At 46.5% G+C, this 24501-nt stretch overlaps 1 protein-coding gene across 1 annotated transcript in view; it reads right to left on the bottom strand.

Annotated features, from left to right (window-relative positions):
- Nucleotides 1-1235: 1235 nt before the first annotated feature.
- LOC311153539 (potassium voltage-gated channel subfamily KQT member 1-like) overlaps nucleotides 1236-24501 on the bottom strand; it is a gene marked incomplete at both ends in the record, with an annotated part of 408184 nt that continues 384918 nt past the window's right edge. Inside the window, 2 exon segments of the mRNA XM_084205470.1 lie at nucleotides 1236-1312; nucleotides 1315-1399. Coding sequence (XP_084061596.1) covers nucleotides 1236-1312; nucleotides 1315-1399 — 162 coding nt within the window.

Raw genomic sequence — 24501 nt, 5'->3', positions numbered from 1 at the left:
TTGTGCCCTTTGTCACCCCAAAGGTCAGCAGTTCATCCTCTTGTCCTGGGCTCCCACCTGGGCTCAGCCTGTACTTCAGCCTGCATTTAACTCTGCAGCTCAGCCTGCATTTCCATCTGCAGCTCGCCAGCCCAGCTACCTGCACCAGAGGTGCTCCTCAACAACAGCACGTCAGCCAGCATGTGCACTCGATTTACAGCCAGATTACAAGGCAAAAAATAAATCTAGCATTTAAAATTATATACAACAGTTTATTTAAACAGCCATTAACTTTCATCAACAGTGCGTGCATTTCTGTTTTCTTTAAGGAGCCCTGCCACTCTCAATGACAGCTGCAGCCCTCCTGCTACTCCGTGCCTTTAACCCAGCTTCACAGATAGTTCACAGCCAATTACCATACAGGTTCCTTATGTTAAAATTAAGGCAACTGGAGTCAACAACCTCTGCTGAATGAAGGTAAAAGCTTGAGAACATTTTGCATAACAGTCATCAGCGTAGCTGATAACTATTACAGTGTTCTGGTGAAGTAAGCCTACGCAGATCCTATCTCTCCTGCCTGTCTGTTCCAACATGCATCTCATCTCACTGGCAGCCCTTTGCTTTAATTAGCTGAAGTCTCTGCTTCAGCCTTTCATATGTCAACCAGCCTGTGTACACTTCCATATTTTTTAATCAGTAGCCTGTTGTCTTTACTTTGTCATTCGCACTAGCATATAAATCTGCCCTTCTTATGATCCTCACTGCTTGGTAGAAGTCAAAACATGCTGTTTAATTTTCCTGTTCACTGATTTCCATTTGTTTCATGTTCAAATGCTGGCTCCTTTCCCCCTTTCGGGCATGCTGTGAGCATTAAACTTAGTGATTAAATGCCAAAAGAACAGTTCTTTTCCCCTTCCGTGCCCACAAATGGGTCATCCTAACCCTGGCTGGGATGCTTCCCTTGACAGCGTGCCCTGTGCCTGTGTGCTCAGCCCGAATGGGGCTGGGGGATGGGAGCTGGGCTGCTGCTGGCTGGCAGAGTTCAGCTAAAATAAAATAAAACAGGTGCAGAACTTATGTGCTCTCCTAAGGTCGTGACTGGCTTCTTGCTGTTTCTTCTCTTTTTTTTTTTTTCTGTTTTTTTCCCCTCATTAATCTACTACTGCAGAATATTTCATTTCACCCCTGACACAGATGAGGACACCGAGACTGAGGGGTACCCGGACGTGGAAGAGCAGGAGGGTCCCATGTTGCTGTCACTGACTGTCACATTCCTGGGTCACTGGGGGGGACTCTCTGGGTGTCTGGGGATGTCTGACACGTGGGGTGGCTGCCCTGGCATCTGTGCCTGGGGCTGATCCCCCAGCTGAGCCTGGAGTGTGCTCAGGATGTCATCCAGCTTCTGGTCCATCTGCATGACCTGTGAGGGAATCAGAGAGCAGAAGAGCTGTCAGATGGTGCAAATGCTTCTGGTGAGAGGTGTTCCGAGGGCAAAAGCAAGGAAAAAGCCTGGCAGGGAGCATGGGCATCTGAGAGCCACCCACGCCCTAAGTTTTGTCCAGCCTGCTGCTCTAGAGCAGATGACACTGCAAAGTCACAGGGAAGATGGCAGCAGAAGGACAGGACTTGGCTGGCCCGAGGACTCAATTCAACCCTTTTGTCTGCCAGCCTTTTCCCAGGGCTGATGATGATGCATCCTGCAAATATCTGCCCTGAAACTCTCCTTCACTCTTCGGTTTATTGTGAATGTTTTTTTCCCAGTACCTCTCCCAGGCTTCACCACCCTTGGATGTAGGACATCATGCTTTCCATTACTGTCCTGGGAAATGGAACAGCCTCCCCTCCCTTCACACTGTAAATAGATGCCTCAGTGATACATGTTGCAGTCAGAGATCCTACCAGATATGGTGTTTATTCCCATGCATTTTTAGGAGGATAGCCTACTAAAAACCTCATATTAACACCAATGACTTCATTAAAAAAAAGAAAAAAAAAAAAAGGAACAGCCATTCTAAAGGAAGACATGCTAATTCCTTCTCTCATTGCTTTCTAGCTGAAATTTCTCAGCTGTAGTTCCTAGTAGAGGAGTCTTTCCTAATTGTTATTATTATTATCATTGAGCAGGGAAAGGCAAATATGAATTTTTAAAGGGAAGCTGCACTCATGCATCTTAGTATTTTTAGGAGCACGTAGCTGGCATCATCCTCTTGTGCTGGTAGGGCTTGCCTTCACTGCAAATGGCTCCCACTCACCTCAGCATCACCAGTGGGACAGGCTGGGGGCTGGGGGCTGCTTGACTTTGCTCCAAAGGCAGAACTATGGCCAGCATCATGTAATCAGCTGGGATCACTTCTAATGATGCTTGAGCACAGTGCAGCTTTGTGTTATAGATGAGCCCAAGAAAAAGGAGCATTTTGAAGAACATTGAATGGTTCACTTTACAGTTATCTGCCGTGAAACTATGAGCCTCTGCAAACTGTGATCTGTCCCAGTGGGTCTAATAAACTTTGATAGCAAACCTTTTAGAGTGATATCAGATCTAAACTGAGCTTTCATTAAAAAGGGAGGCAGAGAGAATGAGAGAGAGAGAGAGAACGATTCCAGCCTTTTTCTGAGCAAAGATAACTTTGGAAATAGCCATTGGCAGCGTGGACTGAAAGCTTAGGAGGCTGAGATTGCTTTAAAAGCCAAGGCAAGGAAAATCACCTTATCCACTTTTCCCTCTTCTGTCTCTTCTCACTCCAAGTGTTGGCTCCCCTGTGGGCCCCTCAAACCTCAAGGTACCAGGAGCTTATTCAAGTTCTATCTCTTTGGTAACCACTATTGTCTCCTAAATACAACCTGCTGGGGGAAGAAGGGGTAGAGAATCTCTGCTGCATCCTAGAGGGAGACGTGCTTGTCTCCCTTCCATTTCTATATTTAGAACTGCTGGCTTCTGGTAAGAAAAGCCCTTCTCCCTGCCTCTCTTTAGGTGTGGGTCTGGGTTATCTGAGGCAGTGTTTACAAGCAAGAAGGGAGTGTTTAGGACGTGGGTTGGACAGCAGAGACCTTCACTACAATTTCTGCCTTCCAGGTGCATGGCCAGCTCTGCCTGAGTGGTCAATCACTGACAAAAGCCCTGACATTGCTCTGTCTCAGGCACAACAGCCCCAAATTCTGCTCAGCACTGACTTGGCTGAGAGTCTGAAAGTCACTAGTGGTTTAAGGGTTAAGCAGCATGGAATTAATTTGAAAACCACAGCCTTTATTTTCTCCTCCATTCTTGAAAAGCCTGTTTGGCTGATGCTGGTAATGACTCAACAGAATCTTTCTTAAGCAGAAATGTTGCTGCAGAGCAGAAACCAAAGCAGAACTAATGTATTGCAATAGGGTACAAAGAAGTGTAGGCAGGGAAATGGGATCAGGCAGATGAAAGCTCTTTTGGGGCTTTCTTTTGTGAGGCTTTGTTGATTTTGATCTGCACGCTTTATCTTAGATAAGCTATGCCTGCATATTCCATATCATTTAAACTCTGCTGGATTTCACTGTATTTTGCCAGCTCAGTGAAAGAATGTGACAGGGAATAATTCTGTGCACTCTTTTTTCCAGGATAAGAGGAGGGTGGAGAATATTCATTTGTAGCAATGGAAACGGAGAAATCCTTACACAGGGGAGTAGATTACACTCCACTTCTGTCACACCTTCCACATGAGGATCAGTAAATATTTCCTGAACTCCAGCACACAAAACTGCATGGTTCTCCTGTGTCAATCGTACACAGGAGGGTTTTCATGACAATTTTTGAGATTAGAAGCAGAAATTAACTGCAAAAATTAAGTGGCCCGTAGGAAGATGTAGCCAGCACCCTGTGGAATTGGAGGTTTTTAAAGAAGGGTCTGATTTGGAGGCTGGTTAACTCTGACCAGGGAGTGGCAAAAGAAGAGCTGTGGACACTTGGCCCGAGGTCAGTAGGATGACTTGCAGGGTTAGAGGAATTTTCATGTGGATGAAGGTTTTTTCCACAGGAGGGTCCTGGTTTCAGGTTTCTCCAAATCCACCTCACAGCTCTCACTTTCCCTAAGCCCAGACAGAAGTTGCCTGTTTTGAGCAACACCCCCAGGCAAGCGCTGAGAAAGGGTTAAACAGAGCAACGTGTTTTTCAGATAAGTAAAGTGAGAAGCCATCCAGAGCTGGCTGCAGAGTTTCCAGAGAGATGTGATATGGCCCTTGCTGGCTCAGTGGAGACAGGTGAGCTTGGCAGCTGTCCATGGGCAAATGGCAACAAAACTCCCCTTCTCCCACACCACAATAGTGCTCCGGAGATGATCTATAAAATTGTTAAAATGCTTTTATATCCTTTCAACTGCCCTGTAGAAAGGAGACTTGCAAAAGCAGTTGAAAATATTGCACTGTTGTTATTGGGACTGTGAGGTGAGCTGAAGGAGTGTTGAAATGTGTATTTATTCTAACATCCCCCCGTGAAAGGGGGCTGGACTCCATGGTGACATGCAGGACTGTTAGAAAAAAGAAAAAAAAAAAAGCAAAAGAAAGCTCTGCCACCAGTGAGGCACAGCAAGCCACAAATTCAGTCAAAACATGGGGCTCAAGGTGTCCCTCCCTTTCATCTTGAGCACCAGATTTGCTTTCAACACCCGTGGGCTGTTTGAGGATCCTTTGAGCCTCTGTTTGTGAGAGCTGGTGATGCTTAAATAAATGAGGTATTTTTACCTCAGTTGACTCCTGCTGCAGAAAAGGCTGGTGGAGAAAGCCCCCTGGCATGGCAGCAGGACAGATGAAGAGGGCTGGGTCATAATGGGGGTTTGCCACATGCTGGACAGATTCCCACAAGAGTTTTTTTTTTTTTTTCTGACATAGTTTGCACACACAGACCATAAACAAAATGCATTTGTGGAAAACAGTCGGAGTAGCCACATGGTCTCCCCCAACTCCTGTCACTTTAGGCCAGAAAAATCCCTCCCCCTGTTGGTTTGGTGACACCCCTAGGTTTTGTCAGTCTTTTTAATATGATTTATGGAGGCTGGGAAAGCCAGCAATTATGTGCACAACACACTGACTTGAACAATTTCCAGAGAGGAAGCAGAAGGGGAGGATGGTCTGCTGGAGCACTGGAGTAAATCTGTAAGCCCACAAACACACTCACATGTTGCTAAGTCAGTGAAGCTTTGCAGCAAAAGCTTAACCCCATAGATGACACAAAGTCACTGTCACCTCCTGGAGGCTCTGCTCCCTCCCTCCCTGCCCTGGTGCAGTCCTCCTGCAGCACATCCAGGCTGGTGCCACCGGGGATGCAGCAGGGGAAAGAGAGGACAGCCCACTTTGTGTCACCTTTGTGTCACCAATCAGAATGTCATGGAGCAACAGCAACCTCTGCTTTTGGCTGAGCTGGATTGACTCTGGCTTCCCCTTTGCCTCGCTGCAGTGCAGAAAGCTGAGAGCCCACAGCACAGCCCGGCTGTCCTGGCAGGGCTGGGGGATGGCAGAGGCTTTACTGTTTCCTCTGTTTCCAGCCCTTGCTGCAGCTCCCGCTCCTGAGATAGCTCCAGTGAATCAGGATCCATTCTCTGACTTAAACACAGCTGCCTGGAGGGTTTTAACACCAACTGCTTGGGGAAGAGTCATTTGATAGGCAGGATTTATTTTGTATGGGCAGAAGTGTGCATATGAACCTTAGTCTGCCACGAGCTATTTCTACCTGTGGGTATGTGTTTCTGATACTCCCAGCTTGTTATTTGTGATAGGTCACCTAAGATCAGTTTGTAGGAGAAAATGGCATTAGTGCAGTAAAATCAGATGTGATTTAGTTGAACTGGTGCAATCCATTTTATGGATGCTTCCATTTCTGTCTCATGTGACATATTGATTTAGCTTAAGCTCGTTATCCAGAAATTTGTACCATTTTCACATATTGACCAGGTCTGTCACATGATGTTTCTTCTCATTCCAGATGGTGGATTGATTTGATTAGATCCTGTGTTTAGCTTTATATGCACATCTGGTCTTGTAGCTTCTCTCTGTCTTCAGTTACACCCAATTATTCAAACTAACTGCCTATTGTACACTTCCAAGCCCGAATTGTTTATTTTAGGAATTGCTTTATTTTTTAGCATGTGGATTTATTGCTGCCCAGAGATTCCTGATTCTGGGAAGGGACATCTTTTGTCTACAGCACTGCCTGCAAAACTGCCTCCCTCTCACCTTGCTTGTCCTGTCAGAGATACTGCACTGAGGTGGAATGCTGAATAGACAGAAAATTTTTTCCCCTTCAGCAAGGCCAGACAATGTCAGTGTTGACATAGCCTGTTGGTAGCTGTGAGGAAGCCAATGGCCACACCAGTCACAGGGACTGGCACTAGCCTGGGGAGATTTTTCCTGTGCAAGGTGTGGCTCTGGAGCAAACTCTGAGCCCGCTCCAATGAAGTGCTTATAGATGTGCTTGAAGCATGTGAAGAGTCTCCCTGAGTTCACCAAATATTTAAGTGCTTTGCTGGAGAGGAGCCAGAATGGTCAACACTTTGCAGGATTATACCTTTAGGATAAGCTTTTGGAGTCTCCTAAGCACTCAAACACACATATGCCCTGAGATATATCTACACCACCATTTTTCAGGTCTCTGAGGAGCAATAACTGTCATCTGTCATGACATCCCACTGGAAAAAACCTTGGCATTCATATTAGCAGAGAACTAGCAGCTTGTGTCTCTCAAACAACAGGAGGGCTTTGATGAACAGGCTCCCATGCACAGGACCCCATTAACTGGCTGGTTTTGGGATGAGTTGTGACGGAGTTGGAACTGGCGTCAGTTCTACAACAATGCTGCAGGAAAAAGCAGCACTGCCAGGTGGCACAGGCACAGGGAAACACCTCACAGTGGGACATCAGTGTCCTGTAGCCAACTGCCAGCACCACCTGGCCCAGCACTGAGCTGTGCTCCCCTTGCTGGGCTCTGCCGAGGGTGCAAACAGCACGGAAACACCAGCTCCACACCAGGAGCTCTTGCCAGGGACCTCAAAGGTCAGGTAAACAGGTACATGAGTGGGACCTAAATAAGCTCCACTTACACATAAAAATATATGAACCACCAGACTGTCATGTTTGACTTACTCCCTGCAGCCCTTAGCAGATATCGGCTGTTTATTTTCATTCCATGGGACTTATCTGGATAACACCACCATTTTCCAGGCCTCCCTTCCTTTCTCCCAAACATCCCCACCCATTCTTAGGTCAGGTGTTACAACCTCTGTCGGCCTAGGGTATGGTAATCTTTATTTTAAGTATAGCTTCATTTATTTTGGTTTCCATCTACCTTTCCTGTTTCAATGAAAGCACAAAGTCTGTCCCTCTGCCCTGTGCTCCTGGGGTATTTCCTGCCTGTACCCTCTCACTGAGCATTTTATTTTTGTATTTCCCATGCCACAGTTGCACTGATGAAGCTCTCCAGTAAGACCTGTGTCTGTGGTTGATGTTTCTGGTGTAAGATGCCTTTTGCTTAATTGCTAAGCAACTATCACAAGTTGAGCTCTGGCTTTCTAAAGCAGGACTGGTCAGCACTCAGATTATGTGTTACTGCTTTGGGGAAGGTGTGATTTATTTTTTTTAAATGAATCCTTGCTTCCTAAACAAATGAGGTTTGGCTGATGATATATCTGCGTGTATATTGCTATGGCAGCTTTGGATTAAGCTGGCCAACTTCAGACACATTTGCCAGAGAATCCTTGCAGATAAAAAGTTCATACAGATTTCTGAAAGTTTGGCACTTGTGCAGAAGACAGACATCCAAATTAGTGCCTCTTTGAAGGAAGGGCAGAAGAGGAAGGTGAACTGTATTATTAGACCCCAGAGAATCCACACAGGATGCCCTGACCACAGGAAAAGCTTTATTCAGCTCTTGCCCCTTATTAGCCTCGGATAATCAACCACAAAATAGAGAGTCACAGGAAACCAGGCAGCATAATTTCTACTGCTCCCAGAAGTACTTGTTCCTGGCTCAAGAAATTCAAGTGGTGCCACTCTTCGAGTGGACACGAGGGTACCTTCCCACAGCAGCAGCAGCAGCACGTGGCTGCCAGCTGAGCTGGACTCCTGTGAGAGCTGGTCCCATTTCAGCTCTTTGCACATGCACCTGTCCCTCTTTGTGTCTGCACCAAGTGCTTTCTGACATTTGGAATTCCCCAGCAGGTGAACGGGACTTTGCAGAACTCTCTGTCCCCTGAGCCGTGCACATCAATGGATATTTTGATCGTTGCAGGACGTTTTGTTCCTCACCCTCCTGTGGATCCTGCTCAGATCCTCCCTGTAATCTTTGCCATCTCTCCCTGTGACAGGGCTGCTCAGCCACGCCCGGGATGACGCACTGCCCTGCCATTTCTCAGCTCCTTGCTTTGTGGGGCTGCAGGTCCTGCTCAAAGCCAGCATGGAGACAAACAGCAGGCAAAAATAACAGAGCCAGCCCGGCCTCAAAGTGGATCTGCAGCCTCTGTGAGTCACACTGCAATTTCACAATAAAGCCACCTTGGAACTTATGCTCCAGGACGCTGATTAATTTAGTTTTTAAATCTCCAAACAGTACTGGACAGAGAGGAACAATAAAAAGAAAAAGCAGCACTGAGCACTCCAGCGGTGCCAAAGGAGCACTGAGAAAGGAGTGACCTTAAGCCTTTCACTAGGTGGGTGCAATAACTCAGCATTTTAGATGGTTATGATGGACATGGTGTTTGCATCTCACCTAACCCTCTGAATAGATGGCATCAAGCCTTGACTTTGGCTTTTCTGAGCTCAAACAAATCCCCTCCTTGAGAATGACATCTCACCACACCAGCCTCATGGCCAGATAGGGTTCACCAGTTCCTGCCAGGGGGAGGTCGCTTTGGGCTGTTTCTTTTCAGCTTAGTTGCAAGAATAACTTGCTGGTACTGGAACAGTGGGAGAATTCCCTTAATCCAGTCCTGCTGACCTGACATACATGATGGACTGTGAGTGCCAAGGTAATTTTCATGCACTTTATCACAGCTGTTGATGCACAACTGCTCTTCATTCACACACACACACACACACACACAAATATCCCTGCTTGAAATTATCAGCTCATCTTACAGTGTGGTGAGAAAGGCAAAGCGAGAGGGAGCGTTGTTATTGGGAGGAGCACAGGTGTTATGGTGATGGAGATTTAGATAGCAAGACATGTAGGTACTAGAAAAGTTCCAGGCAGTTCTTGTAGGACTTGACCAGGAGCTCAGAAAGCCAAGATCCAGTCTAGACCCCAGGCCAGCCTCTGTGCATTGAGCACAAGTAATTTCCTGGGTAAGCCTTATCAATATTTGATAACAACGTGGATCCCATAATCTGTCATTTCCTGTCTTTCTGACACGAAATCACTTGAAATTGGATGGGTTTCAGTCTTGGAACAAAACAGAAGACACAGACCAACAGAAAGGTAAGAGTAATCTTGTAGGGGCTGAAATGTTGGCTGTAGGAAGGAAGGAAGTTGTGTTGGAAGAAGATCAGTCCCTGCTGGCAGAGGACAGGATGAGAGAAGATGGTGCTGGTACTTTGCCTTTCCTAGTGTTGGTTCTTTGAGGACTGACATGGACACAGCAGAACAAGGTTGGAAGTGTGGTGTGCTGGTGGTGCCAGGAGGAAAAATATGACCAGGAAGCAAAAGGATGATTGTCTGGGGAACAGAGGGTGTCACTGGGAGGCACTGTCTGGGCCTCTCTGTTCAGCTTACACCATTTTAGCCAAACCCTGTAGCCTGACTAAGGGCTGGTCTGTGTGCGGATTTGTGCTGCTGTCAGAAGAACCAAGCTCACAACATGCCCTGGTCATTGGGGAAAAAACAAGCTCACAACATGCCTGTCCTGGGCCCTCACTTTGCTGTTCCCTGTTTCAGTGAAAGCCCTGCAGGAAGCCCAGGAGAAGCTGACTTGTGAAGGTCTTGGGAAGTGAGAGCTGGGCCTTTGCACCACGAGCTGTTGAACAGGTCAAAGGAAAGCTTCTGCCCTCATTCCTCTCTGCTCAGCATGGGACAAGTCCCTGGGCTTGCCTTTACCCAGCACGCTCACTGAGAGCCCCAGAGCCTCTGGAGGTGCCACAGGACTTTGCACAGCACTCACAAGGGGCTGGAGGGAGAAGCTGCAGGAGCAGAGGGTGGTGTTACGTGTTTAAATAGCCAGGATTACAAAACACCATTGTTTCCTCATTAAAACACAGAAACCTAAAGCAAGTGAAACACAATCAGGCAGTGCTGATTGAGGGTGTAGCAGTTCTTGATTCTGACTAACTCAACGTGCTTCGCTGAGCCCTTCGGTTTTAGCCTGTCTGGCTTATCTGTCATTTGATGGGTTTTACTGGCTTGCTGATTTATTAACAGCGCTGCCACATGCATTTTTAATGAGTTCTTGAAAAAATCATGGCAAGTGGGTGGACTCTGGACTGCCTTGTCCAGATTTGGGCCCACAGTGCCCTGGTGCTGAGGGTGTCCGTCTGTCTGTTCAGCCACAGCATTTGATCCCAGATCAGCAAAACCCACAGGCTTGGACGGTGCAGGAAAAACAACAACACAGCAAGGAACAGTTCATGACTCGATGTGGGATTGCTCAGCACCTGGAAGGGCCTGAGCAATGTGTGGGGTGTGACAGCACAAAGCAGTGCACGAATGGGCTGTAGCTGCAGCACCGTGTGTGCAGGGCAGCAGAAGAGGCTGCAGGGACAATGAATTTGGCCAGATTTGTCTTTTTCTCCTTCCCAAGCTAGAGGATTTATTGCATAGTATGTTCTGTAGCTAAACAGACGTCCATGGCCATTTAAAACACTGACAGAAGACCAAGTGAAGCAGAGTTCCCAAATCCAGAATCTCAGCCGCGGCCGTTTTCCGTTTCTTTCGTGCTTGAAAAATGAGCGAGAATTTTGAAAAATCAGCATGGCTACATCCCCAGGGGAGACTCAAATAAGGCATTAATTAAAGCAAAGAAAGGGAGGTGTCTTATTTGAACTCTGCTGAGCTGGATGGATTACCTATGAGAGCTGGCAGTGACAGGACAGCTGTGTGAAGAAGCCCGTGGCAGAAGCACCGGTGTCTTACACAAACAACAGGAGACAGGGCGGGAGACACAAAGCCATAATTGCCAGATAGATTTCTTCCTCATGAGGCACTTGCTAAGTCAGCAGAAACCTGCCTCAATTTTCTGTTGCAAGGCACTGGGCTGTTAATTAAGGGGGAAAAAAAAATTCAGCTATGCCTACTATTGCTTTTACAGCTCTTCAGCCTTATCCTGCAGGGAATACTGCCAGGGGAGACCATTATATACCATATATATATATATATAATTTTTCTCCTCCATGTTTCTTCTTTTTTCAGGTATCATTGCAGAGAAAAAGTACAGCAATAATAAAAAGGGACGTGTATTAACATGAACACGGAGGTGTGGGAATATGAGAATGGCCCAGTGAGATTTCAATGTCCCAGCATTTAGTAGAACAACTTAAACCAGTGCTGCAGTTTAATTAAGATTTTGGGTTACTGGCTTTGCTGAGGTTCTAGAGGTAGAACTGGGAAGCCATGGAAATCTTTATGCAACTTTCTGCTATGAGGGAAGGCATATATTTTTCAGGTCAGAAAGCTAAAATCCATTAATAAAAGAGGAATAAGCTAAAATTCATAAGTAAAATAGGTAACACTCGTGACTACTGAGAACTCCACAGATTTAATTGCTTACAATAAGTAGTTACATCTACTTTTAATAGAATTGTACAAATCTTTGAGGTGGGAAAAGACCTTCAAGATCATCACATCCAACTTCTGATTTACTTTTATTCACCATGAACTGTGACATTGATCTACTGGGTCAATATAATCTATGTGTCTAAGCCATATTTAAAAATGCCTGGGTTATTGGCTGGGGTTATTGCCCCCAGTCTGGGTGCCAGGGCCATGGATGCCTCCTGCTCCATGCTGAAGTGACCATTTGACTGCTTGCAGATTACACAGAAGCAGAGGGAAAAAGCAATAGCCCCAAGAAGAGGGTTTTATGTTCTCTAGCTGAGGCATGGTGCGTGCCATCAAAAAAAAATGGAGTTCCTCACCCTTCTTCCCCTTACCTTTGGCACAGTTAACTGAAATGTCCATGGTAAGGCAAAAAAAAATTGTTTTTTTTTTTTTTCCTAGGAATTTGAGCTAAGGTTTTAATTACTGTTAATAAGGATGTGGATTTTCTGTCCTGCAAAAAGATTAAGAAAAAATTCTCCAAGCCCCCGGAATGTGCCAAGCCTGGGTACAAGTAAACAGTTTCCTTGCCATGCAATCTAATTCCCCCCCTTTATTATTTGCTAATGATCTGCAGAAGACAAAAATCACAGTGAAATACATGGATCCCCTCCCTTTTCATTTTGAAAACACTGAGAAACCTCCATTCAAATCTTTGTTTGTTTTTTGCTCATTATTCCTGAAAAATTCATCAAAATCAATATGAGTCCTTGTAGTGCAGCAGATCCTGCAGATTTTGCCTGGGAAGGGACTTTTTGATGTAAGAGGTCCTGCCAAAGTTTAGAGATTTAGCACATGCCAAAAGCACACAGAATCAGAGGAAGAGTTGCCCCACGAACCATCCTGGGGCTGTTTGGCTGCAGAGTCTGCAAAGGCTCAGGAGCCTTTCAGTAAACCTGGATTGAGCAGATTTTTAATTTCAAGGAGGAACCTCTTAAAACACCCTGGTATATGTGTGATTTTGAGCCTAGACCCGGCCACACTTGGCACTTTGGAAGTTTTGCTTTGGGTTTTTTGCATACAAATCCAAAACACAATGTAGACTCAGCAGGGAGGAACCGATGCAGACCAAAACTGCTGAGTTTTGCACAGCTCTAATTATAATCTCTTCACAGTGCTGGTTTTATTTATTATTGTTTGTACTGTGGTAGCAGTGAGGGGCTCCAACCAGCTCTGGGGCTGCACTGTGGAAAAGGCAGGAGAAGGAGGCAGCATCCCCAGCCTGAAGAGTGCATATTGTAAACAAACAAAAAAGATAAAGGATGAGGGAAAGACACAAAGCACGTAAGCAGAGCGATCAGGGGGTGCTGGCAAGACAAGGCTTTTCTTTGAGTCTCTCTCACCCACACACAAAACTGTATTTGTTTATCCTGTAAACAATTTGGGTCAGGACTGCATTTTCTAAAATGTTTAGGGAGACAGGATGCAAGAAATGTGTGGAGAAATGGAGCTGCTGAGGGCAGCAGCAGCAGATCACTGCCCACGGGGCCGCTCTGCTGGATTTGGGCAGCGAGGGTGGGAGCAGCAGGAAGGTGGTGGGGAGGGAGGGCAGAGCAGGGGACTGACTGACTGCCCTCCTGAGCTTGGGTCAGGTCAGAAAACCCACTCTGACAACCTGGGACAAGCCACCAGACCGCTCCATGCTGCAGATTCCTCTAGGGTTCAGCAGGGTTAAAGTGGCATAATTCTTTCTTGGTGTAAAGTGTTTTGGGATACCCAGGTGAAAGGTGCTGGACGAATGCAAAGATTTATTTTTTCATAAACCTCTCCATATATTCTGTTCACTTAGGCCAAGTCAAGGCCTAAAGCCAGGAATTCTAGAGAAACATACTTCTCTCTAATTCTATATACATATATACATATGAATATAAAAATACATTTGCAAAAGAGGCCAAGGTATACTTTTTCAAAATGAAGCCTTAAGTTAGATTTCCTAAATCTATATATAGGATCTTAAATGAACAGCCAGATTTAAAATCAGGACACTTCATTAAAGCTGAGTTCAGGAGTGCAGCTATAAGCTCTTACTTGAAGGTGTTTTGCCACAAGCTAGCTGAAAGTTTCGTATCTTAAAAGAAGTTTTTAATGTCTGGTTTTGTTTTTTATTTTTTTCCTCAAGGATTTAGGTGAAGGTTTGGGCCAGTTATTTTATCCCAGTTATTCACCATTCTGCAACTATTAATTAAAACAAACAGCTCTCTGAAGCTATTTCTCACAATGGGGAAGATTTCTATCTTGAAACTGAAGCTTGTTTTTACACTATTTTTCTACACTGCGTAAACATCCAAGGCTGTTATTGCAGCAATCACCAACACAAGCTCTCAGAGCTCCTTGCCAGGCTTGTGATATTTATTGTTTGAAAAGCCCCAGCTCCTGGAGTGAAGTGATTAGATGAGAACCTCAGCTTTCAGTTCAAAAAAAAAGAAAAAGTAATTTTGAGAGAAACGGGAAACCATGAGCAGAATGCAGAGTCAAGGGCCCAAACATCAGAAAGGAGTGCAAAAAAAAAAAAAAAAAAAAAAGAAAACTCCACATGTGTTATTATTTTTTAAAGCCTAAGGACACTTAAACCAACCTCCCCCTTCTAATCTGGCAGAGGGGGGCTGACTCATGGCTTGTGGCTGCCAGGGCATGGCCGTGGCAGGGGTTACTCATCACCTTGGAGTGCCCAGAGGTTTTTCCCCAAGGGGCTGCTCACCCTCTGCTGAGCTGCATGTGTTTGTAGTGCCAGGTGCTGGGCTCCAGCCACTTCTATTTTCATTTAATTTTTTTCCTTTTTCCTTTCAAACCAACTTTACTTAAGCATTCATTTATGAAAATATCCTGCACCAGGAATTAGCGGCGCCTTGGCAAATAGAGACAATAGGACAACTCCTGGTCCTTCCAAATCTTACAGGATCTCTTTAGGCTTTCAAAAAAAGAAGAAAAACAGAACTATTCAAAAGTCTTGGCTGCTAAATAGTCAGTAAGGCCATAACAATGTAAAAGCAAGTGTAAATATTATATGATGAAATGTATTTTTCAAAAAGCAGTTTTTTTCTCAGCAGTTTGATGGGCTTTATATACAGTGGGATGATTCATTCCTGAAGGTAACTCCAGCCTATGAAACAACCCCCTACATATCATGGCCTAAAATATCTATTTTTATACAATGCTTTTACCTTGTGAGAGCTCATTCAGCCTCCTGATTTATTTCACATTTAAGGCTGTACTTCTCCCTGCTCTGCTCTCCACAAACCCTCGGGGGAGAGGGGAAAAACACAGAGCAGAAACCTGGCTAACTCCAGTGTGACTAAGGGGCATTAATATTGGACAACCAATGCAAGGAGTGTAACAAAAACACAAGCAGGAGAAAAACAAGAATATTTCTGCATGGCAAAACAGCACGTGGTGAAACCTTTTGTACACAAAAGGCAGGGTGGGTCCCAGATGAGGCAGCAGAGAGGAGTGTGGTCTTTTCAACTGAATGTGCAGCCCAAAGCCACGCTGCAGATCGTGTGGTTTGCATTGATTCATTTACAGAGGTACAATTCCCACCTCTCTTCAGGGTGCAGTTAAACCTGATTTCTCCTTCAAAGCGTGGCTTGGGAATCAGGACAGCCATAGACCAGCAACAGATGCAGCCACAGCTCAGAGCAGAGATAAATCTCCTCTTGCAGGAGTGAATAGATGCCAGAACACTCTGAAATCCCCCTCTTTACCAGAGAACCTTGCATTATGAATGTGTCTCTCTACTGGGGCTCGGGTTATGCCTGCAATAATGACCCAGTATTGTCATATCTGTTTCAGACATACTTTGGGAGCTGGTGGAAGACAAATGTTGGACGCACCAGTGCTGTCAGCTGCTCCAGTACTCCTCAGGAACGCCATTCTTCCTATTCCTGCTGTCAATTCAGCCACACACCCTGCCAATAAACTGCAGCAGTGGCTGCCTGACAGGTCATCCTCGCTGCACAAGGGGGGGCAGCCTGCCAGCACCAGACAACTTCACCACCGACCGTGCCTGCTCCAGGATAACCAAATTCCCAAGGGCAATGGCAGCCCCTTCTGAACTGAAGTCTTGTCCCACTGAAGTCCTGGGGCTTCCCAGACTTCTGGAGTCACGGCTGATGGACACAGAGGGGCAGCCCAATGCAGTCCTACAGCCCAGCTCTGGGTGAGCCGGCAGCGGGGTGTCCCCAGCTGGTGTCACCCAGGCCAGCTGTCCCTGGGTGAGCTGCTGAGCACTGTTTTGTCAAGGTTAAAGGCAGGGCTGAAGTGTCCTCCAGCTTATCCCCCACCTGCCCAGTGCTCACATCCAGAGAGGTGCACGAAGGCAAACAGCTGGAACAGCTGGAAGGGAAACAAACACGACAAACCAGAGACTTCTCGTTTGCTTTTGCAGACAGATCAAGGGACAAAGGCAGGTATCCCACAATAACTGGGCAAATACCTCAAGGACAACCCTCAAGTCTGTGAGATGTGGCTTCACAGAGGAGCTCACCACCTAATGCAGCTCAAAAAGGTTGGCACAACCACACACAGTTAAACCCAAACACCGCTCCAGACTATGGAGGCTGAGCCTCAAGTATACCAGGCCCGGAAAAACTCTGCTGCAAAGACAAAGTCAAACCAACTCAGGCAGATTTGTAGACTGAAATGGAACTGCCCTCACTGTACTGGTTACTTAATGCCATTTTATTTCTTCCTCCCCTTTTGAAGAGAACTGTTGTGTGAGCAAACAGAGCCTCAGTTTTCTGGTTGAAGCTCCTGACGCCAGCGATCCCCCACTTGCATGCAGCTCGAAGCTATGTGGAAGTCATAGGGTCAACTTGTTTACCTTGCCTGTGGCAAGGCTTGGGTTCATCAGGTTAATTCCAGTAGCTGCTAAAAGGTCTTGAAATTTTTTTCTCTGGTGTCATATGGCTTTTGCTTTTTTTTTTTTTTTCCCCAAAACAGGGGGTAACCATGAACTGTTCAAAACATACCGAAGTAAACAACATTTTTCCACATCAAGCTCATCCTGTGGATTAATTCATTTGCATTTCTGGCCCTTTCAAGTGAGGGGAAGTCACACAGATGGGAGCAGTCATTTAAGGATGTCAAGGGTTATGGTGCACATCATCCAAAATTGATACCAGGATTACTCATTCCCAGGAAGAGGAAAGATTATGGTGGACATACTGATGTTTTAGGAAAAATGAGGGGTTTTTAATAATAATAGAAAAATATATTTTACAGCTGTTATTATTTGTTTAAGTTCAAAGCCTCTGGCGCATCCACACTGACGTGTTGTGAATCACTTCTTTGTTTTTGCTGGTAGAAAAGTTGATTTCATATTGCTGATTCTACTGGGTCTGGAGTACTCTTGTTATCCTTTCAGATAATGGACTATTCAGCCCTGCAAACAAGTCTGCTGTCTGGTACCATCAGCTGATTTACATCAGATTTCTGAAATTGAGGAGCTCTAGTTCTTTGGGGTTGTGTGTATAGGAAAAGTAAGAACTTCATGACAATCAGGGCAGCAAAACACTCTTTGGTCAAGAACCAGCACTTCTTAAATATTACTAGGGTGAACTAGGCCTGGATACAGGAATGAATTAATCCTGAGATAACTGTCAATAATTTGCCATTAACCATGGCTATTGATTCTGCAGCCTGGCTTTAGGTGGAATTGCTATGTAAAAAAACTCCACAGTGGCAATAGCAACAAAGTACAGTGTTTTCTGGCAGGCTCTGTGAGCCCCTTCAATGCAGGAAGCAATAGATTATAAACAACTTTTATTTTAATCCCTGCAGGACGCATTGTGAGAGTCCAAAAACAAGACCTGTTTTTCTCAAAGCACTCCAGAGAAAAAAAAAAATTTCTTGATATCCCAATACAATATCAAAGAGATCAGCAAGTAAAGAAAAACTATCTGTTCCTGGCAAGACATCAGAACAGCTCCCACAAGTTTACAGTTGTCCAACAGATCATCAAAAATAGAGTTTTGCTTGGCTTCAGGACTTTTTAGTACCAAGAGGTGGTGTTGATTGTGAGATGCCTGGTATTTTCAAGTGTGCCAGCCAAAGGACTGCTGAGGGATCACAAGTGGTCCTTAATATGTGAAATATGTTATTTCTGGGCTATTTTATGCATAAACTGGTCTTTCTGTGAGCAAAATGCTCCACAGCATGCTCAATGCAGGCAGCTATTGTACACAGAAGCTTCGATTTGCACACCCTGCCATTGGCCTAAAAAGTGTGCCCAGATCTCTTTCCTGTGAAAAACCCCTAATATCTAACTCTTAGATGTACAGACGTCCATCAATATTTGCAGTGCTCGCCATGAGCACATCACAGGGCTTTATTTTCACAGATTTTTTTGGGCAGAGATGGAAGGAAGCCAGCTTTTCCCTGGCACCAGTGACTGGATATGGGATTTTTTCCCCCACCTTTCTCCTTTCTTCCCCCTGTTTGCACCTCCTGCCAATGACAAGGAGCTGATTGAGTGGCAGTGGCCAGGGCACAGCTGCAGGGGCTCAGGCCCCACAGCAAGGGACAAGGGCAGCCACCCCAGGTGTGTGGGGTGGGCTGGGCTGGGAACTGGGCTGCCACTCTGCCTGGGCACTCAGAGAAAAGCAGCCAAAGGCACGAAAGGGACTAAAGGAAACCTGGGTTTGGGGGGTGAGCTGCAAATCTTTCAGAGCTCCCAGACAGCCTGGAGGCTGAGCTGTGCTGGGGAGGGCTCTGGGCAGAGCAGGGACAAACATGAAGTCTCTGGGAGCACAAGCACAAGGATTTTGGCAGATCTTCCTCAATGTCAGCGCAGGCTTTGAGTCAGAGGATGCTGTAAGGCCGTTTCCATCTTCACACACAGCCTTGCCATCTGCTCTGAGTCATTTTGCAGTCCCTATTGACCCTTCTTAGAGACTAGCAGAGCATGGCACTTCTCTAAGGTGACCAAAGTGGTCACTCACAAATGCTGTCCTGGCAAGGCACAGCTTTCAAGAAACGCCAGAGGGGGGCTGGTGCTTGCCCATGGCTTTGCAGAGCTGCTGGAGGGCTGTAACACCTGGGCTAACCCTGGAGGCAGCTCCTTGTCCCTGCAGAGTGCCCCATGCCCTCCTGTGTGTTCCCCACAGACCACTGGTCCTTGTCCCTCCAGTGCTGGCAGCTGGTGCTGGATGCTGTCTGTCCCCAGAACTGCTTTGTGCACTCTGAGCTTCTGAGCCTCCACCTGGCACAGCATCCCCTAAATGTGTCCCAGACAAGATCCTGGCAGTGCCAACATTCCCACCCTGTCACTCAAAGGTCCTGGTCTCACAGAAGTGATGTCCTTGGTGAGGCTGCAGCCCTCCCCTCTTCAGGAGATTCCAGAAAAGTCCAGCTCTGACAACAGGCAATGCTTACCTGAAGTGTTGCCAGCAATCTGGTGAGTTATTAGCTTTGCAAAGCTCCTCAGCCATAGCTGCCCTGTCATCCTCCTCAACAGAAATGTTCCTGTCATCTGTCCCTGGCTCCTGCCCTTCTGCTGCAGCAGGATGTTCCACACTGTTGAGACTGCAACTGGACTTAGGCACGAGATTGGAGTGAAAAAAAAAAACCCAAGTGGAAACAAGGCAGGAGGAAAATCACACTGCACTGAGAAAGCAGAGGTGCAAAATATCTGAAAGCAAGAGGGCAAGCCCTCCTCAGTGTCTGCCCCCCCAGAGTAAGGTGGTTTGCTGGGCAGGTTGGATTGTTTGCTGAGAGAGCCAGGTCCCAGTGCCCACTGCTGTGGAGTTTTGGAAAGGGCAGGAAGCAAATTCCATCTCTTGGAGATGAGTGTGGGGTTCTGCAGAGTGCTCTGAATGCTGATACTCCAAACTGATTCGAGCTGGGCTTCATCCTCAGAGATTCCACCTGCATTCCTTGTGACCAAATCCTGGGAGGGGAAATTCAGCTGGTGATTTTCATGAAACCATTTCCTAAGTTTTTGCAAAGAATGCCTTTGCAAGGGATTTAATGAGAATTTGTTTGGCTGCACAACTTTTTTATATTGTGCTAGTCATTTGAAAGGGTAAATCACCCAGCTCTGGGTATGCAGTCCTAAAATAAAATAATAGAAGAGTTGAAAAATGTTTGTCTAAATGGTTTGGACTGAATTATACTGCTTGATGATTTCTTTTTAGTGATATAGAAGGTATTCAGGATTTTCCTCTTTCCTTTTTAAAGCAAAGTTAACACCCTAAATTTCCAGCCTTTGGTCTGTTTAAAAGTCTTTCACTAAAAGTGTAGATATTTCAACCAAACCCTTTTCTAATGAGGTAAAAAAAGTTTATTTCAAGTTTTTTATTAAAAAGGAAGAAAATTGATAAAGGTAAGGAAACCCTCCCCACTGTACTGTTCCATTCATGATTACCTTTTTATTTTAAATCAACTCAGCGATAAAAGCCTGAATCCCAAGCATCTGTGACTTAAACCAACAACATGGCATGACAAAGTGTGCAATGAGATTTGTGCACCTTTTAAAGAGGCAAAACCTCCTGGCTCTTTGCCACATCTTTCATGCTGGCAGAGGGGTCTGGGAAACCTCGGGGTGACTGCTGGGGGTGCCCAGCCTCCCCCCCACCTCCACGGGCTCGGGCACAAGTCACTCGCCTGCCCTTTCCACTCAGGCTTTAGCAACTGGCTGCAGTTTTCCCACTGTTGTTCAGGATTTAAAATGACATTTTTATTTGCCTGACCAAATTCTGAATGTGACTCAATCCTCCCCCAGCCCAGAGCTGCATCCTCTGTGACAGAATAATGTTCAGGATTCGATTCATAGTCCACCAGGCGAGTATAATCAAAGTGACTCGGCAGGGTGTGGGGTGGGGGGACAAAAAACAAAGGGAAAAAAAACCCCAAACAAGCCACTCCTTCCCCCCCAGCCCTTTCCTGGTACAGAACAGAGTGTCTTGTACTCCATTCAGCTGGCCTGGCTGCAATGGTTCTGTGCACAGGTACAGTGTGCTGCTGCTGCTGCTAAAGAATCAGGGGAGGCTCTGTGATTTTGGGGATGAAATTCCCTGAGGTGGAGTGGATGGATGTGTTTCCCTGGGTCAGCCCAGGGTGACAGCTCCTCTCTGTCCCTGTCCTGCCATGCCGTGCATGCTCTCTGTGTGTGTGTGGTGTGCGTGTATTTCTAGGGAAGTATTAAAAAAAAAAAGAAAAAAAAAAAGAAAAAAAAAGAAACATTTTCAGGGGCTGCACAGAAACCACTGCAGGAGTTGCTAGAGCAGTGTGCATACGCTCGAGAGGAATCCCTTTCAGTTCCTCTTTTCTTCAGCTTTATTTAAAAAGGGCTTGAAGGCTGGTTTAATTACGAAAACCAGCTCTCTAGACACCAAACAAAACGGCAGCCTATCCTAAGTTGGCACCAGGACAGATGCATATTTTGCTCCCTTCTCCATGCCAATGGGCTGTAGCTCATCCAGTATGTCAATCCAAGTTGGCTGTCTGAAATCCAAGTTTAGTGGCCTGAAAATATCCCACTCTGGCTTTGTTTCATGTGGTAAACAGCTTGCTCAGTTTATTTCTTCAACGTTCAAAACAAAAATCAACACACACCCTCTCCCTCCTCTCCCCAGCAAAAACCCCACATTACTCCATATTTTGGTAATAGCCTCTCTTTGCATTTCACCCCACTGCAGGATTTCCCTTTTTCCCCCCTCTGTATACACTGACCACGGAACGCTGGCCAAACACGCTGCTTTTGAAAGGAGAGGTCTGATTCTGCTGGGCACTGAGCTCTGCTGAATGGACTCAAAGTTAAGACCAAAACAGCCAAGTTCTGCAACAAAAAATGTTTGAGGCTGTTTCGTGCTTGCAGCTTTGCCAGCTCCTCTGAGCTGCCTGGCCATCCCCTGGACTCTGCTGAAATTGGGTCTGGCCACCTGTGGGAGCAGGCAGGGCTCGGGGATGGTGGCTTTGCAAAGAGGGGTCTTTGGGGAGGCTCCTTGGGGTTCAGCCCCCCATCCTGTACAGGTTTGCAGGACAGTGTGCATCAGGCAAGAATAGCAGGCAGTAGCAGGGAGGGTTTATCATGATTTACCATTGATGTAAATTCCCTCCCCTCCCCTCCCTTCCCTTCCCCCTCTGCCATTTTATAAAGGGGCCCAGGCTCCCTAGTCAGCCAACAGGATCAGGACTGCCAAAAGAAAACAAACCCAGTGTGGGGAGGCTGCCCACAAAACATGGCTTAGTCAGTACTGTGGGGATGAGAGAAACCAAAGGGCCTCCCAAAGGCCAGGGATGGAGTACACTTCTCTTGATAATTCAACTCGAGCAAGGACTCATCTCTGGATTTCTTACTGCCCGTTCCCTCACAAAGGAACTTGGACGTCTCTGAAAACCTGAAATTGGGTCTCCACTTGCCAGCTCTCTAAGCAGAAGCAACAGTTTTCCACAGGATACAGATAAAGCCTGGGAGATGATTAACAAGTCACTCGTCTGATTTTCACCTTTCCTGATAGCTTTGCAATTGACCCAGTGTTTACCAATATATATATGGGTCACTGAAGGAGAAAAAGAAAGAGAGAATGTGACAGGATGAAAGATATATATGTCTTGGGGGAAAAAAGGAGATTAAAAATGTCAGGGCAGCTGGAGAGATCCCTAGAAAATCAAGAAATATCCCCAACTGTCACCCTTGTTCTTCCACCTTCCTAGGGGGAAGTTACATGGTCTTCAAACAAGGCAAGAACATGCCCCCCTTTAATTACCATATTTATATGGATGCTTTATACCTGTACTTCATATAGTGGAAATGCTGGGCAAATATTAACTTTGACTCTTTGGAACCTTTGGTTTAAAGCAAAGAAGGCAGGGGGAAGCAAACACTGGCACAAGAGGCTCAGTTCCAACTTTTACCCCATCAGTGAGTCCGACTGCAGAAGATGGCACCGAGCACAGAGGAGAATTCAGCTGCCAAATGTTCTGCACTGCCCTGTGCCTTCTGCCCCAGTGCAAACCCTGCCTTGTGTTTGCAGTGAGAGACCACGAGAACAGAACCTGACTGCAGGCAGCCCCTTTCCTCCTGGTCTGGGCTTTTCTGAGCACGATTTCCCTCGTCCAATCTGCAGGGCAGGGACACAGGACAGGCACTGCCTCTGTTCCAGGGCGGTGTTGCTGTTAAACTTGGCAGGTTTGGTTAAAATCACCAGCAACAGGCAAGCAGCCCTGCCCTGCCCTGGGATGGAGAGCTGTGGATGCAGCATGGCTTGGGAAGATGCCATTCCCTGAAAACAGAGTGTCATCCATCCTGATGCCACACTGCTGTGGGGAGAGAGGGTTTTGGGGAGCAGGAGAGGAGGGCACCCCAAGCAGCTCTGGGAGGCACAACCCAGGGCCCTGCCCAGCCCAGGCAGGGTTAATCCTCACCACAGCACACACTTCCCCTTTCCCCTCCCCGGAAAGAAAATAACACATTTCCTGCAAGGGAATGATGACTTAGCAGTGCTCAAAGCAGCTCTCCCAGTGGCCAGGGGGTTTTCCAGGCTGGGAGGCTTCAAAAGGCTGTGTTTTTCCACCAAAAGGCACTTTCAGTATCTCTTGGATTCAATTTCAAATTGCTCCAGTGAGGAACACACAGATTCATCTGGCTTCTGTACTGTCCCAATGGGATAAAGGCACAGAGGGTTGTGCTCCCAAGGGACATCTGCCTGTTTGCAGGCAGTTATCAGGAATTGCACATCAGCACCTGTAGGCTGACACATGGGTGCATTGAGAAAATGCCTGGCTGCTGGATAAGTCTGGTGGAGCTTTTATCTCTTGGGAAAAATGATTCATGATACTCTGCTTGCTGAAACTCACAGGGATTTGATTTCTTCACTGCCTCCCAGGAAAACGAGCAGAAGCTCCTTTTAGATAGCTGAGGAGGAAGGGTAGGGGGGAAGCAGGAGGAAAAAGAAAGGAGAAAAGGAGGGTGGGCATTATTTGCTGGTGGAATCTTAGCACGGGGAACTGGTATTATTTCACTGGAAGTGGAAATTCCATGCTCCTGCCTTTGAGAGGGGGGTGGCAAGGGCTGAAGGAGCAGAGATCTGCCCTGGGTGAGAGGGGGTTCACTGTGTCACTGCCAGGCAGCCCCACTGACCCCTCAGGTGCAGGCAGCCTGGCTTTGCAGGGCTGTCAGCAGGAGGCTGGCAATGGGAAGGTGTCTTCTGGAGAACCCTCAGGGATACAGGTCCATCTCCAGCTCAGGAACCTTTTGATAGCAATGGGAAACAAAAGCAAAAGTCATTTGCTGCCCTGGGTGCAGCAATGTGGCTGTGTTTAACAGAGGCACAGGGAGCATTGCCAAAGCCAGGCTTTTTCATTCTCAGCAATACCTGGCTTTTCCTTTTTTTTCTTTTTTTTTCTTTTTTTTCTTTTTTTTTTGGTCTGGATGCTGTCCATCCACAAAGTCTGGCCCCCTTCTCTGCTCTCAAGTTTCCCCCCAGGATTTAGATCTTAACACCTCCAAATGCCACTTGGCTTCCTTCCTAGAAGGAGCAGGCTTGTGGGAAAGGGGCTGCACAATGGCAACACTTTGGGTCAGTAGGGACAACAAACCTGCAAACCTTTTCAAGCCCAAAAGCCAGGGAGGTTTGCCTTTCTACAGGAGGGGCAGCCTCATGTCACTGGAGCAGCTTCCATCCCCAGAGCTGAAGGAGCTGGGCTCCCTCCCTGTCTCCATCTGCACAGAGTTCCTGCTCTGTATAATAATGTCTTATTTGCACAGCAATCTCAGCTGTGGAAAGGAAATGTCTTCTCTGGCCCAAGTTGTGAGCTGTTACAAA

The sequence above is a fragment of the Fringilla coelebs genome, assembly GCF_963513975.1.
Source record: "Fringilla coelebs genome assembly, chromosome: 5".
Taxonomy (NCBI): domain Eukaryota; kingdom Metazoa; phylum Chordata; class Aves; order Passeriformes; family Fringillidae; genus Fringilla; species Fringilla coelebs.
Note: the sequence above shows the minus strand (reverse complement) of the source record. Positions and strands in the feature narration are given on the sequence as shown.